Source organism: Monodon monoceros, unplaced genomic scaffold (assembly GCF_005190385.1).
Source record: "Monodon monoceros isolate NGI ecotype Baffin Bay Population unplaced genomic scaffold, NGI_Narwhal_1 Super_Scaffold_8, whole genome shotgun sequence".
Taxonomy (NCBI): Eukaryota; Metazoa; Chordata; class Mammalia; order Artiodactyla; family Monodontidae; genus Monodon; species Monodon monoceros.
In genome coordinates, this window is record NW_021703785.1 from 66769903 (window position 1) to 66787397 (window position 17495).

Below are 17495 nucleotides of genomic sequence, written 5' to 3' on the forward strand. Positions count from 1 at the left end.
TGGGGGGAAAACTGCTAGCTGTTTCTGTTAAAAAAAAAAAACAACCAAAAACTCAGTCTCCTGCTACCCAAGAAACAAATGAGTCTGAGCTGTTTGCATAGCTTTAAGTTGTAAAAATAACCCTGGACTAAAGCTCTGCATCACCATAGCCCCCAAACCTGAGGCACGGAAGCTGCTGTAATGTGGCTGATGTGGCCCAGAACAGCAGGCAGGCACAAAATCTCTCAGAAAAGCAACCAGCACACAGATGCCAACTGAGTCAGGGTTTTTTTTGTTTTTTTTTTTTTTTAGGTACGCGGGCCTCTCACTGTTGTGGCCTCTCCCATTGCGGAGCACAGGCTCCGGACGCGCAGGCTCAGCGGCCATGGCTCACGGGCCCAGCGGCTCCGTGGCATGTGGGATCTTCCCGGACCGGGACACGAACCCGCGCCCCCTGCATCGGCAGGCGGACTCTCAACCACTGCGCCACCAGGGAAGCCCCTGAGTCAGGGTTTTAAACATGTTTCTGTTGACATGGTTTTAAACATGTTTTTGTAAACATGGTTTTGTTGATCACCTCATCTTTAAATACAAACACTAAGTGGTGGGAATCTCAGTAGGATTTCTCTTTGCTTCTTTCTCTCTCTTACCACCTGCCTTTGAAGAGACAAACTGGGAGATTCTCCATTTTTATTGTTTTAAGAGCATCAGGATGTAAACATGAAACACTTTATTAGTAAAAATATAATGTGTCACCTAGTTTCTCTTACATAACGGGTGGGTCTAATGTTTCTAGCATACAGATTTAGATAATTGTTAGAAAAATGTCTACACCTAAATTCATAGGTTTCCGTGTCCAAAGTCTTAGAAAGGGGATGACAGAGGTGTCACTAGGACACTAGTCCGCATCTCAGAGGGGCAGAAGGGAACTTTTATGTAATATCTAGAAAGCTCACAGGAGATTAGTGTGACGGATGAAATCTGACATCTCTATTCTACTTGGAGCAAAGAGCACATTCCGACTTGCAAACCGCTGATGGAGCCACCGGCAGAATAATGAGCACTGAACGTCAGAGGGGCACTCACATAGGGCAGGAGAAGCGTGTCACTGCTAACCCCGCACAGGCTGATCAGGAACTGCAAGGTGATCCTCAGGTTGTTGCTCCATTTCTCATTGTTGGCTAAAGCATTCCAGGCATTTTCCATTTCTGGTCCAGGAACTTCATCTCCATACTGTAACCAACAAAATAAAAACCGGCTCGGGAGACACACAGAAAAAACGTGAGGACGCAAAATGTCTGATTAATAGTCACTTTAAGGGTCACGGTCATCTCCAAATGATAAGAAGGGGGGAAACGGCCATTCATCAGAAAGATGCCACTTTTTAGGAATTTATAATGCACAATATTTATTCGTATGATTGTTCAAATGTTAGGATGATGACGATTAGGATCACGATTAAAATTGTGGTAAAATAAAGTTTCCCATCTTAACCATTTTTACGTGTACAGTTCAGTGACATGAAGCACGTTCACACTGTTATGAAACCGTCACCACCAACCCCACCCTATTTTTGCGACTTTTAATGGTAGATGACACTTCCCCCAGGTGTAATCCCGGGTTTCCTGGGATGTGGGAGCACAGGATGGAGGCATGATTCCTCGGAGTTTACCTTGGCTGTCATGTACATGAGGTTATTCAGCACCAGGGACGTAGCTTCCGGGGAGCCCCAGCCATTGCCTTTCAGCCCCTGAGAAGCCGTCCCCTCTCCTTCCCGGTCCTTGACGTCGTCCTCTGGGCTGCTGGGACTCGAGCCTGGGAGGAGCAGCCTGCTGTCCACCAGCTCGATGTTGTGCAGCCAGGGCAGCAGGTAGGTGAGCATGATCTGACGCCCGTTCGGGTGCGTCGTGGGAAACCGCTGGCTGACCTCTAAAGAGGGAAGGGCAGTGACCGAGAGCCATGTCATCTCATCAAACTAAACCGAAAGATGAACAGCAACTGACAGATCCAACAGAGCCCTCCGTTTACACAGCATTTTCATTTACAGCAGCTCCCCAAGGCCATACAATCTTACAACTGAGGCTTGTCCTCAAGCCCCTCACTTCTCAGCAGGTGCTCCATGGAGGAAAGTGAGAGCACAGCGGGGAGAGCACAGGCTTGGTGGGATGGGATGAAAGACCTCCTGGATTCAGATCGACTGCTAGTGGAAGAGGTACGTTAGGGTGGACAAAACAGGGGACTGGGAATCAGAAGGACATGTGACCAGATCCCATTTCCTCAACCTATTAGCTGCATGAGACTCTGGGATAGTTCTTTAACCTCTCTGTTCCTCAATTTCCTCATCCGTAAAATGGGGCCCATCAGGTCCTGCCTTGGGCAACTGTGAGGATTAAGAGATACCATCATAATGTGTATAATATACTCAGCACAGTGCCTGTCATCCAGTAGGCTCTTAATAAACAGCAGTTACGATTATTGTAACAATGACTTACCTTTCAACTATGCCTATATTTTACAAAGTGCCTTGCATGAAGCATTAGCTGTTAAAAAGTGAAATGCAAACTTCCAGGAAGAACAAACCCAGTGGGTGGACTCATGTCCGTGGTGTCTACTTGAGAACTGCCAACTATGTGGCAAGTGTGCTTTCAATGCCACGCTTCGTTTTATGAAATAAGGAGTCAAAAGGGTAAAACTATATGACCAGCCCGGTCATCTCACCATTAGCTCCTCTGATAGCATTTTTACATTGTTTCACTGCCAGCAGCATTTAATTTTACAATCTGAATAAGCTTTCTATAGAAATAAAAGCACAGCTTTATGTATATGCTGCAAGTTCTAAGTCATCTCCTATTTCTAATATTTATGGAAGAAACTGTTTTATCCTAAGGGAAATTAGAAAGCTTGGCCTGATGCATTTGCTATCATCCAGCGAGGCGTGTAATCTCATTTCGAGAGCTCATGCCTGCTACACAATAGAACAACATGGATGCCAGGAATTATACCGAGATAATCCACCGCATCCCCAGTAGCTTTAATTGATTTGGCCCTTTTCCTGAAATTAAAATGACAATTTTTTACTTTGAAGAATAAGAATATACTTAATTCTGTGCACAATAATCAGACATGTTATGCTGTTATATTTCACACAGGTCAAAATTTCAAAATTTACTTAATTTCTAAACTTACATGAATGTGATGACTGATACCATGGATTTTTATGACACAAAAATTTTATTGGGACTTTGGAGAGAAATAAACCTTTCCAATCAGAGGTACAACTGCTTTAAGAATACCTGTCGTCTTTCAATAGCGGTATAAAAATCTACGTAGCAATAAGCACCTTCTATCATATTACTCATTTATGTAAAATAAATTTGTATTTATAGCTTTATATTTATAAAATTTATAAATAATTTGCTTATTTATGTTTATTTTATCTTGTCTGTCAGACATAAGGTCCAAGGGGGCGGGGATGTCTGTCTGTGGTATCCCAGGCACCTAGATCAGGGCCTGGATTTTTAGAGATGTTTTAAAGGGAAAAGAGAAAAAAAATGCCATGGCACACGAACAACCCCTCATTCACCTCTTTAGAAACAAATTAAATAAACTGTGAGACAATGTCTGTGGGATCCCATATACATTTGCTGGCTTTTGGGAGAGACCTGAACAACTGGCCTGGCTACGTACAAGGAATTAAGTCATTTGAAATTACAGGCAGTAAAAATCACACCACAGGGTTTTTAATGGTAAAGGCAGTATAAACAAAAGCGAGGAATCTATTAAAACCTCATTTTTCCATGTTATTTTTAACAACTTATTCCTCATAAATCAAAATAGCCAAAAGGTCAGTTCTTGACAGAAAATTTAGCTTGAACTTGCAACTCATTACATGAGCTTCTTTTCTTATTAAATTTGCTGGACTGTTTATCTTCTCTCTCCCCAATTGTCAGTCTCTCCCTCTTTACGGGCTTCTCCCTCTCAGCCAAGAAACAAGCTCGAGTCTCGCTCATCCTCTGACTCTGCATCCTACTATAGCCCCATCCTCTCTTTTTCTGCTTCTTTTTAGCCAAGCCCCTGAGATCTGGCTTCTGCCGCTACTTCTCCATGGAAACTACCGACAGTTACCAATGAATTGTGCAATCCATAGGGTAATCTTTAGACCTTATCTCCTGGGATCTATAGGAATGTGGACTGCTCCAATCCGTCTCCCTAAGTCCTGTCTTCTCTAGGTCTCCATAAGACACACCTTCTAGGTGCTCTCCTTCTATAAACATGCCTCCCTTCCCTCTCTGCTCCCTCGCCCTTCCTTGGCCTGGTCCTTAGAAGTTGGGGGTCCAGGTTCTTTCTTTCACTCTGTACGCTCTCCATTCAGGACCTCATTCATTCCCATGGTTCTGACCCCTCTGGTCTTCCGTGAGTCACTACCGCTGGCCTTCCCTTGACCCTGGCCTGTCTATACTCAGGATGTCCAACAGACGCCTACACTCAATAGCCCAAACAGAGCTCATGATCTCTGCCTTGGCCTGACCCTCCTCTTCTCCCCCAATCGGCTCTCCAGGTGGGGTTATCACCACCCATTTCCCAGATATGGCACTAGGCACTCCCTTCTGTGCACTCCGCCCAGTAGCTCTTGACTCTGGTCTCTCCCCTCTGCTCTCACTGGGCTGTCCGGGTTCAGGTCCGCTTCATTTCCTCCTTGGACTACTGTCATCATTTCTCAACTGGTCTCTTCTCTCTAGACTGGGTGTTCTCTAATCCATTCACCACACTGCAGTAGTCTTTCTAAAATGCACTCTGATCTCGTCCCCTCTCTTCTTGCTTGAAACTGATGAGTGGCTTTCAAAATCCAAGCAGCTCGCTTGGATGCCCTTCCTGTTCACAGGCTTCTGAGGGGTTTCAAGGAGCACGTATGTGGTCACTGGCCTACAAACTCCTTAGGGTACAATACAAGGCCTTCCAAGATTGACTTCTGCCTCTCTGCCTGTCTGTGACCATCTCAAACTTTCCCCCTTCCCTGCATGTTGTATTAGCCAAACTGACTACTACATAATCTCTCAAATGCATCATTGTATTTTATGCCTCTAAGCCAATGCGTATGACATTTCCTTGGCCTGTAATGCCGTCTGCTTGCCAACCGCAATGTCAGCTATTCATGTGCTTTGCAAATGTCTACTCTTCTTTCAAACTGCAGCTCAGACATCAACTTCTCTGGGAAGTCTTTTCTGATACTCCTGGCCCAGTAACTGATTACTCCCTGATCTTCCATCTCATACGGAGAATGTGCAATGAAACTTTGATGGGAGAGGCTGTTTAATTCACCTCTGTATTCCTAGGATCCAATCACAGTGCCTGGCATACAGGTGGCACTCAAATCTTGGTTGAAGTGAATAAAAATAAATTTTAGTTTTCCAAGAAGAAAATTAATTTATCAAAAAGGTTTTCCTTGAGTCCTTCCACTGTTTCAGGCACAATGCAAGGATGTGACTAAGTCTGTTTCAGATAAATGGATTTTCCAAAACATGATTCACAAAGATTACTCGTAAAGGTGTGCCCCGATTCAAACTCTCAACAACTGATACATGTAGCATTCAAGCTACAAAATACCATCATCACCGCCACCAAAAAACAACTTACAGCAATTATTTGTATTAGAAGTTATACCACCCATATTTAATTTCTTTGGGAAATTTTACATACACAGTGTATGTAAAGTATTATGATTCATCTAAGCATCTTCACATTTGTCCTATGTTTATTTATACCTACACTATTTTAGATAAATACACTGTTTTAAAGATATTCTAGAATTTACTTTTATATGTAACTGAACTTAGCCCAGAGTAATTTTGAGCTACAAATTTAGCATCAATAATTTTGATTCTAAATTACACTAGAATTTAAAAAGTAAGAACACTTAGAGCAGAAATGATCACACATGTCATGACTGACTATCACGTGGTACCTGAGAAGAGAGGGAGAGTGAGCTCGGGGTACATCCTGGCCAGTTCGCACGACAAGAGGGCTAGTGACACACTGTACAGGGGCGGCAACGGGCCGTGTGTTCCATAGAGAATACTTCCAGGTCTTTGTTCAGCTACTTTCTTCGAGTACACAAAAAGCTTTGCTTCAAGGATCTATAAAGAAGTAGTAGGAAAGTAATAAGCAGTATGAAAAAACATTGGCTTGCTATCTCAGGAGTATTTATATTGAATAAAGTTTTGTAATAAAAACTAATGAACGAATATTTTAATATTGTATTAAAGGTAAAGCATCGGCTGCTTCCTATGTTTACAGAAGATTATGTAATTGTTTTCTCACTCATCATATCCACCGGTGATACGCAGAAATAAATAAATACGTATCAATAAATAGCAATCCAGTAGATCAACTACCATTTCTATTTTCTGTGCTCGAGGATGGAAATTTCAACGTAGTCAATGATACGTGCCTGCATGAGCTGCATGGAGATTTCATAAATCTCTCTGTTGGTGTCAGAAGCCTTGAATAGAACGAGGTTTAACAATGTCACTATGTCAAAGGGATAGTTCCTAAAAAAAATAATAAACAGCATAGTTTAGGAGACAGCCTGGCTAGTAATCTTGATAAATCATTACCTCTCAAAATTCTAGATGGCACACTGACCTCAGTCACACTTACTAAAGACATTCCCAAGCCCATGTGGCCATTCCCCCACCCCCCTCATTCTTTTGCTGTTTATTAGCAGGTGAAGAAATAGCTCTATTTTGGGTTAAAACTGAATATAGTCACACCAGGATAAATGAATACAAAAGTCTATCTATTGCAAATAGATTTCAATGAAAACCAAATACAAGAGGAAAAGAAGAAGACAATATGTCTAAATTTCTCAACAGCTCACTGACTTACTATTTTCATTCAATCTATCTAAATTTATTAAACACCAAACATCTATCAGAAACGACTGCAAAGTACAGATGATACTAAGTTAGTAAGGCTGGTGCCCTCCCCTAAGGAAGGCTTACAGTTTAGTTAGGGAGACAAACTATACAGTCTAGCTATGATGAGCTGTGGTGGGATTATCCACAGCATGAAACAGAATCCCGACAAGGGACACCTACATCAGACTTGGAGTTAGAGGAGGCTTTTTGAAGGAGGAAACAAGTAAACTAAGCCCTGAAGCGCCAAGAGACATGGTAATTGTTAGCAAGGCCATGGAAGGGGGAGCATGGTGCAGAGAGGACACCATTTTAAAAGGTTATATATGAAAATACCTCTCCCCCGTTACACAGAATTTTAAACATAAATGTAATTATACTACCTACATGTATTGTTTGGGGATTCGATTTTTCACTGGACAGTGAGGCTCAGGCTTTCTAGTAGCTGGACTGTGTTCCATAGTATGGACGTACCATAAATAACCACTCTTGTAGTGGATGCTGTGGTGTGCCACCTAGATCCCCCTTCAGGACTGAGGCACTCAGTCTCCCACTACAGTGCTGCAGTCTGATACCTTTGGCTGAATAGCCCTCTGGGAATTGCCCAGGCCAACGTCATGCCTACTCCCCAGGAGCACTCCTGTGGGATTGGCTGAGGTTTCTTTCCTCTGCCCAGTCCTGTTTCCCTCACTTCCCCACAGATATTGATCTCAAGGGCATTCCCTCATAAATTTCCTGGACTCAAATCTCCACCTCAGAGTCTTGCTTCCTGGGGAAGCCAAACTTTGACATGTGTTGACGGACATTTAAAGGTTACTTTCATTTTTTTCACTATGATAATACCACAAACACCACATGTATAAGAATTTCTTCAGAACAGATTTCTAGAAGAGGTCATGCAGGGTCAAAGGGCACATTAAAATTCTGGTAGATACTGCTATATTGCCCTCCAAAGTGGCTTTACCAATTAGCACCCCCAAATGATTGCTTTTCTAGAACTTTAAGTGAGCAAAAATGCATGAGGTTGATGTGTTAGGTGAGAAACTGGGCAAAGCCCCCAAATAATGGTGGTGAGGATGACGATAAACAATGGATAACACTTATGTTATGATGTGCTTACTCTGTGCTAGTTATTGTACCAAGTCCTTCATCTAGATTTGTTATTTAATCTTCACAACAAGCTTGTGAGGCTTAAAGAAGTTAAGTACTTGCCAAAGGTTAGGGAGAAGTAGTGGAGTCTAGATTCCATCCTGGATTTGTATGACTCCAAAGAATTCAAACACCTATCCACAGTGCTATCAGCCTCTTGGACACCTCACAATAGATCATTTCATGGCCAGGCTAATTTGGAATTCTTACAAACTGCAGTATCTGGAAACAGACCTTTCTGACTGTGAAAATAGAACGGTAACTTTCTTCTGAGCCCCATAGTAGCAGAGACATCTTACCTACATTGCTGTCTCTGACACTGGGATTTAATACATATGTTTTTAATATAAATAAACACTGGAAACTACTACGGATCACTGGGGATTTAAAGGCAGTAGAAGGGTAGACAAAGCCTCTCTCTTATGCAGGGCTATGCACTTGACCAAGTAATTAGGGAATTCAATTAGCTGCTTAAGACTGAACTACAGAGTTTAAGGGGAACAACACTGAAAGAAATAACACAGATACAGAAAATGAAAGAAACCCAGAGAAGGAAAAAATTAGAAAGCTCTCAAATGAGTACAAGAGCATAAATAAAACATCTGTACTTAGATGTTTAAAATAGGCTTAGAAACCAAATGTCACATTTTTCAGTATTTAATTATTCAACGTAGGCAGCGGAAGGGTAAAAGAAATAAAGACAGCTGTGCTCATACAGAACAAAAATAAAATGGTAGGGCTTCCCTGGTGGCGCAGCGGTTGGGAGTCCGCCTGCAGATGTGGGGGGCGCGGGTTCGTGCCCCCGTCTGGGAAGATCCCACATGCCGCGGAGCGGCTGGGCCCGTGGGCCATGGCTGCTGGGCCTGCGCGTCCAGAGCCTGTGCTCCGCGGCAGGAGAGGCCACAGCAGTGAGAGGCCCACACACCGCAAAAAAAAAAAAAAAAAAAAAAAAGGTAAAATAAATATGAAAGGTAAATATGGTTCAGAAAGTAAACAGGAAATAAAACTGTTTTTTCAATCGGAAAGAGAGGAGATTTTGAAGAATTTGAGAAATACCCACTAGCTCTGGCTTAGAACTAAATGACGAAGCTCAGAATAATTTTATTCTAAAGAGAAGCAGATTTTACCGGCTGATATGATTACATCATAGCTCTTTGCCTCCAATAGCTGTTGAATAATAATAGTGTTTACAGGGTGCTTACCATGTGCTAGACCTTAGGTCAAGAGATTGGTTTTATTTAATTCTTACCCTAACCTTATCATCACTCCTATTTCACAAATGAGTAAGCATTTGTAGTAACTTGTTCAAGAGCACACAGCTTAATGAGAGGCAGAGCTAGAATTCAAACTCAAGACAGTATGTTTCCAGAGCCCAAATTCCCAAACTCTGTGCTCTCCTGAAATTCTCCAGCTGAGTGGCATAACCAAATGAGGCTCTACATCACCAGTTAGGGAGTATGACTGAGATTCATGAATCGTAAGCTTCCCTTGTCTTCCTTGGCAATAGATGGATGCTATTCCCTTAAGAAATGTGGGGCATTTACTTTTAAGGATTCAAGTTTGCAGTGCCTGATTTAAATTAGCAAAGATTTATAGACAGTTAAGGCAAGGCAGACGTGCAAAGAACAATGACAACGAAAACCACCTCCAAAAATAAACCCAACAAAATTCTTAAAAAATTAAAACTTTGATCTTGCATGTAATTCTAAGGCATCTATTAACTATATTCTAGTCGTATGTTACAGAGTAAGAGTAAAAACAATGGCATTCTTAAGTATTTAATTAAATGTGAAGAGAATTCTGTTGAGTTAAGCTAGTGATTGGAAGCGGTCTATACTTTTAATATAGAGCATATTATTTACCTTGATTTATAACCTTGGAAAGCCATTTAATCTCTTTCTCAATTTCCCTATCTCTTCCAAACTGATATAACTTGGAATTGAGGGGAAAATTAATAAGAACACATACAGAACCCAAACAGTTATTTGAACTAATGCTGCCTGACAGGTGAGCTATTTTCTTTTGTGCTAAATTATAGTACTGAGCTGCATTTAATAGATTTTAATCAAATATGAAACATACCTTATGAAAAATGCTTCAAAACTAATATTATTAGTTCTACCATCACTTTCTACTTTTATACTCACTTCCCCTGGTCCTATTCACTTTCCACTCTGACTTCCAAATCTCTCAACGTCACCAGAGTCAGATCCTAGTTATAGTTACAGTTACAGTTTTGACTGGAGACCAGCAAGTTCACAACACACGCACGTACACACACACACACAGAGTCATTTAGAGAAATAAACTAAAAAGAAAAATGCAGAGAACCATTTTTCCCATTATCACAGCTCTTGAATATAAGGACTGATATATTAACTACGTAAAAATTGGTTTAGTTCTAAAACTAAAGGTAGAAAATTTTAATCCACAAGAGCATTTTTAAAATGTGAAATCTTTTAGGTATTTTAAGGTCAGTTATAAGTGGTTCCTTAATAAACGAGTCTGCTTATAAACTGTCATATTCCTACAAAAATAAATACAGCGTATGGTCATTCTCATTTGACAAGGAAGAGGTAATTCTTTTCTTTACAGGAAGAATTCTTCACTTTAGGGTATGTCTTGTTGCAGGAGTTACTGCACAGACACCTTGTTTGAGGAATTTAAAATATGATCCAGTTTATGTATGATATTTTAGGAACAGATTATTTCATAAATTATTTAGGTGTTTTTTAGAAGCAAACTTGCAGAAAACAAAGTCTAAAACACCAGAATTGTTTTTGAAAAAAGTACTGACAACTGAAGTGCGAGGACTGCGCAAACAAATCTGGAGGCTTATCCAGACGACACAGGCTGAGAACTTATGGGAAAAGAGGGCAAATTTAAGCCACAGCTGAAACATTAAATTCTGAACGTGCCCTGTGGTGAGAAACGTCCACCATTTGCGGTCACATGTTCGCTACTGCCTTGGAAGTGAGGTTGCAGCCATGGCATTGCCTGGCCCTCTGACCTTCCCTCTGAACAGATGAGCATTGTGAAATAAGCTGATAGGCGATATGTGTTTAAGAAATCAAAATATTTTAGGATGCTCTCTTAAAAAATCTACTCTAAATATAGAGGGCTTTATATCCTAATGTTTTTGTGACTGAGATATTATTGGAATTGAGACTATATTGCTAAAGTCATAAAACATTTATTTGTGCTCCCTAAAAAAAATACCTAGATTTATCCAGAGGAATGCAGTGTGATATTTTATGAGAGGGCCATGCAATGAAATAAATGTGACTAGGATAGTTCAAACCAAGTTCACTGGGAGAAGGGCAGTGAAGAGAGCACACTTATTACTCTCATTTTTGTCAAATGAATCTATGGTCTAAGTCATAGATTCTAAATATATTTTTAAAAATCAAAGAACAGAAATTTATTTTTAGAATGCTGAAATACCTGAAAATAAAACAATACTCCAGAGAAAGACTCTTATAAAAAATGTTATTTTGGTAATATCCAATAGGATAAATAAATTACTTAGTATTGCTAACATCAAGAAATAAACCAATGGAAAATCAGACAGTTTAGATTATGTTCATCTGATATGACTTTTATGGAAATTAACATATATATATAATAAAAATTTTACTACTAAGATTATGGAAAACGAAAGCTTTAGACATGAAATGTTATCTACTATCTTTATAAAAGAAAGAAAAATATTAAAGAGAAACTTGCCTCTTTAAAAAGCATGTTCATTTTAGGTTGATTGAAAGTAGATGTCTTCTAAAATACTGTTCTTATTCATTTAGAACCATAACAGGTTGGAATTTACAACTAATTTACATTTATTCCCTTCAACCCTGTAGCTCAAGATAGCTATTTAAAATGCAATATTTAATTAAAAGGGACAATCAACAGCCTATATCAGTCCTTTCAAAAATAAACTTGATGACATAAATCACAGCAAGATCCTTTTGGACCCACCTCCTAGAGAAATGGAAATAAAAACAAAAATAAACAAATGCGACCTAATGAAACTTCAAAGCTTTTGCACAGCAAAGGAAACCATAAACAAGATGAAAAGACAACCCTCAGAATGGGAGAAAATATTTGCAAACAAAGCAACTGACAAAGGATTAATCTCCAAAATTTACAAGCAGCTCATGCAGCTCAGTATAAAAAAACAACCCAGTCCAACAATGGGCAGAAGACCTAAATAGACATTTCTCCAAAGAAGATATAGAGATTGCCAACAAACACATGAAAGGATGCTCAACATCACTAATCATTAAGAGAAATGCAAATCAAAACCACAATGAGGTATCACCTCACACCAGTCAGAATGGCCATCATCAAAAAATCTACAAACAATAAATGCTGGGGAGGGTGTGGAGAAAAGGGAACCCTCTTGCACTGCTGGTGGGAATGTAAATTGATACAGCCACTGTGGAGAACAGTATGGAGGTTCCTTAAAAAACTAAAAATAGAACTACCATACGACCCAGCAATCCCACTACTGGGCATATATCCAGAGAAAACCATAATTCAAAAAGAGTCATGTACCACAATGTTCATTGCAGCTCTACTTACAATAGCAGGACATGGAAGCAACCTAAGTGTCCATCGACAGATGAATGGATAAAGGAGATGTTGCACATATATACAATGGAATATTACTCGGCCATAAAAAGAAACGAAATTGAGTTATTTGTAGTGAGGTGGATGGACATAGAGTCTGTCATACAGAGTGAAGTAAGTCAGAAAGAGAAAAACAAATACCATATGCTAACACATATATATGGAATCTAAAAAAAAAAAAAGGTTCTGAAGAACCTAGGGGCAAGACAGGAATAAAGACACAGATGTAGAGAATGGACTTGAGGACACGGGGAGTGGGAAGGGTAAGCTGGGACGAAGTGAGAGAGTGGCATGGACATATATACACTACCAGATGTAAAACAGGTAGCTAGTGGGAAGCAGCCACATAGCACAGGGAGATCAGCTCGGTGCTCTGTGACCACCTAGAGGGGTGGGATAGGGAGGGTGAGAGGGAGACGCAAGAGAGAGGAGATATGGGGATATATGTATATGTATAGCTGATTCACTTTGTTATAAGGCAGAAGCTAACACACCATTGTAAAGCAATTATACTCCAATAAAGATGTTAAAAAAATAAAATAAACTTGAGCTGCCTTCTCTGGATTTCTAATACATGATAAGCTCTTTCTTGGGAATAGCTTTTGCAATATGGGGAGGCTTCATTAACCCTTTCATCTTAGTTATGAAAAAACTTCTTTCAATAAATTATAGAACTGAAATACTCCACTGAATGACTGATTTCCATAGCTAGGGCACCGGTTTTAAAAGTGCAATCCATGGAATCCCAGGAGACACATTTTCCTTTCTTTTTTTCTTTTCTCAAGGTTTGGGCAAGAGAAATTTAACATTTTTAGGTTGCTTCCCGAGTTTAGTTTGGTCTCAAAATGGCTGAAGTGCTTACAGTTCATACCTTTCACAAACATTTCTAGAAATTCCTTTAAGGTATCTTTACCATTTTCAAATCCTGCTCTAATACTTCATTATAAATTTCCAGGCAATTAAAAAAAATTTCCAGTCTATAACTACAAACCATTCTCCTGGTAGAATGAAAAATCAACGTAGCTGTAAACTTAGAGGGAATAGGCTATCTGTTGGGGAAAGAGGCCATTTTGTATTTCCTTAGAATTTACTCTGTTCAAAGATTTGCAAAAACAGTCAGCTCTCAATTATTCGTACGATGAAGAGTAACCTTAATTGCACTTGCCAGTGCCCAGTACCTTCCACTTAAAGAATTCATACCTGCTTCCACACACAGTTGCTATGGCTTTGAAGCAGCCGGATGCGAGTTGGTAGGAACCAGTGTAGCATCGGTCAATTGCCCAATTGAAAAGATTTATTTGGTCAGGATTTAGTTCCAATAGCAAGACAACAACTTCGCAGCCAAGTTGATGAACCTGAACACATGGAGGAAAGCAATCATTCACGCTCAATGAAAGATTATTCAAGGGAAAGACACAAAATCAAGCTTAGCGAATATAAATTGTGTAAAAGGAAAGCGAACACTAAACATTTATCTTGATTAGTTTTTATTCCAGGAATTCCTCTTTAAGAGGATGCAATGTTGCAACTGAAAACTGAAATGTATAAACTAAATTTGACTCAGTGTAAATCTGGCATATAGGCTCCGCTCATTCTCGATTTTTAACTCTGAAAAGGTGATAAAGACTTCATTGGCAATGTTTCTTTTTTGTATTTAAAATATTTTTGAAAAATACATGTATTTGGTTAAAAAAGTTTAAATAAATAAAAGGATAGCCTTCATGAATGCAAAGTCTTTTAAGGAAAATGATCAGAGGGAATATGTTTATGAGGCTTGATTACTAAATATATGGTGTACAGCTTAGCTGGCAATCTTTTAAAAAGAAATACAATATCAATAAGCTCTTTTTGATCAGAGACTTTCATATGAAAAGATTATCATACTAGATAGAATTAATGGGATCATTAACTGATGATTCTTGAAGCTACTGTTAAATACTGGATGGTCACATTTGTCCCGGACAAGCCTGGTGTCTGGAGGCTATAATCCCCTCAGAAAGTAACATTTTCCTGCCTCTTCCTGAAGTTGTCCATTCTCCTGCCAGTAGCAACAAGGTGGAGAAGGAAAGATTATGCCTTGTTTGTTCTTATATTATAGGGTATGGGCCCAGATGGGAGCTATATTCTTTTCCTTTCTTTTTTTTTTTTTTGCTTTTTTTTAAACTAAAAATCTTTATTGTGTACCAAAATTACCATTTTTTAAAATTAATTTTTATTGGAGTATAGTTGGGGAGCTATATTCTAATTGGATGGTCAAATATCATCGACCTAGTTCCCCATGGTCTTAAGTACTTAGAAGCAGATAAAAGCTGGTGATACTATTGCAAAGGACTTAAAAACAACATCTCATTAAAAACTTAGTTCAACTTGAAAGAAAATCAGCAAGTTTTTATTGTGCTTTAGAAACTTTATAAAATGTAGATAGTATATAATTCACAAGTAAATGGTGAGTTATGTTAACTAAACACACTAGTGTGAATACCAGAAGAAACCAGATCACCAGCACCACTGAAGCCTGCTTTGTGTATTCTCTTCATCACTAGCCTCTCTTCCTCAAAAGTAACCACTATCTGGATTTCTACCACCATTGGTTAGTTTGAGCTGTTTTGAACTCTGTGTAAATAGAGTTATAGAGTATATAATTTTGTGTCTTTCTTTCACTCAACTTATGTTTAAAAGTCATCAACATTTATTCGTCTTCATTGTTGTATAGTATTCTAATTTATGATTGCTCCACAATTTATTCATTCTACTACTGATGAACATCTGGGTTGTTTCCAGCTTTTGACTTCATAATACTGCTTTGAGTATTTCTATACATGTCTTACATTGCACATACTGGATAACCTCTTTTGTAAATTGCTTGTTTAAGTCTCTTGCTCATTTTTCTATGAGTGTCTTTACCTTATTTATTTGTAGAGGTCCTTTATATATTCTAGATAAGAACTCTGTTGGCTTTATGTTGCAAATATCTTTTTTTACTCTACAGCGAGCCTGTTTACACTCTTAATTGTGTCTTTTGGCAAACAGAAGTTATTAGTCTCCCCTTATGGTTAGTAATTTTTGCATCCTATTTAATAAATCTTTCCCTAACCCCAGGGATTAGAATAGCCTTCTGTTTTATTTTCTAGAAACTTCAGGTTTTCAGCTTTCACATTTAGATCTACAAACTATTTTTTTTTCAATTTTTATTTTATATTGGAGTATAGTTGATTAACAATGTTGTGTTAGTTTCAGGTGTACAGCAGGGTGATTCAGTTATACATATTCATGTATCTATTCTTTTTCAAATTCTTTTCCCATGTAGGTTATTACAGAGCATTGAGCAGAGTTCCCTGTGCTGTACCGTAGGTCCTTGTTGGTTATCTATTTTAAATATAGCAGTATGTACACGTCAATCCCAAACTCCCAATCTATCCCTCCCACCCCCCATAACCATAAATTCGTTCTCTAAGTCTGTGAGTCTGTTTCTGTATAAACTATTTCTTCTTTTTCACTCATGATATCTTATTTTTTTCTCTTCTAAAACATTGGCTAGGATCTTTAGTATAATGTTGATAGAAGTAATGAAAATGGGCTTCCTTGGTCATTCTAGTCTCAGAGAACACTTTCAATATTCACAATTTAGTGTGATGTTTACTACTGGGTTTTTTTTTGTTTTTAAAGACACCCTTTATCAAACTAAGGAAGTTCTTTTTTATTCTTAGTTTCATTAGTTTCTCTTATGAATGAGTGTAGAATTTTATTAATGCTTTTTCTGCATCTATTGAAATGATCAGATGATATTTCCTTCTTGCAACTTTAATATAATTAATATACAAATGAATTGAATGACATTTGAATATTAAACCAATCTTGTAGTTCTTGAATAATCCCAACTTGATCATGATGAATCATCTTTTTAATATATCACTGAATTCAATTTTCTAACATTTTGTTTAAAGTTTCTGTATCTATGTTCATGAATGATTTGCCTTTTAACTGTCTTTCTTGTTAAACTCTTGTCAGGTTTTAGTATGAAGGTTATGTGGGTCTCATAAAACATGTTGAGATATGTTTCCTCTTCATCTGTTTTCTCTTTGAGGATTTGCATTAAATCAATGCAATCTGTTCCTTAAATGTTGAATTAATCCATAAAGCCATCTGGTCCTAAAGTTTTCTTTGTGGGAAGACCTTCAATTATAGATTAATTTTCTTTTTTACTTATATGGCTTTTGATTTTCTTTTCTTCTTGTGCTGTGTTTTTCTAGGAATTTGTCTATTTTATCTAAATTTTGAAGTTTATTGGCACAAAGATGTTCATAGGTTCTCTTATTTTTAATATCTGTAGCATCTGTAGTGATGTCCCCTTACATTTCTGAGGTTGGTGACATACACCTTATCTCTCTTAATCAGACTTGCCATGGATATACTAATTTTATTAGTCTTTTAACAAATTCAACTTTTGGTTTAAATGATCATTTCCAGTAATTTTTTCTCTTTAATTAGTTTCTGCTCTTATCTCTATTATTTCTTCAATGTACTTTGAGTTTGATATGCTATTCTTTTTCTAGCTTCTTGAAATGGATGCATAGGTCATCAGCCTTTTTTCTTTCCAATATATGCACTTAAGGCCATATTCTAAGCAAGGTTTTATTTAAAACCCACAAGTTTAGTGTGTAGTGGTTTCATTATTCTTCAGTTAAAAATATTTTTCACTTTATATTTTTATTTATTCTTTGACTCATTGGTTAACTGGAAGAGCATTTCTTAATTATCTTTTTTATTACTGATTATTGGTTTAATGCCATTGTGATCAGAGAACAGAGCCTGTATCTTTCAATC

The 17495-nt window shown here is 38.3% G+C and overlaps 1 protein-coding gene across 7 annotated transcripts in view; it reads right to left on the bottom strand.

Annotated features, from left to right (window-relative positions):
• Positions 1–17495, bottom strand: part of FRY (FRY microtubule binding protein) — a 426693-nt gene that overhangs the window by 78543 nt on the left and 330655 nt on the right. For all 7 annotated transcript variants that reach the window (XM_029209846.1, XM_029209848.1, XM_029209847.1 and 4 more), the window contains 5 exons: positions 13872–14026; positions 6428–6527; positions 5942–6113; positions 1652–1908; positions 1066–1212 (listed from right to left, as the gene is read on the bottom strand). In XM_029209846.1, the coding sequence (XP_029065679.1) occupies positions 1066–1212; positions 1652–1908; positions 5942–6113; positions 6428–6527; positions 13872–14026 (831 nt within the window). The remainder of the gene's footprint in view (positions 1–1065; positions 1213–1651; positions 1909–5941; positions 6114–6427; positions 6528–13871; positions 14027–17495) is intronic.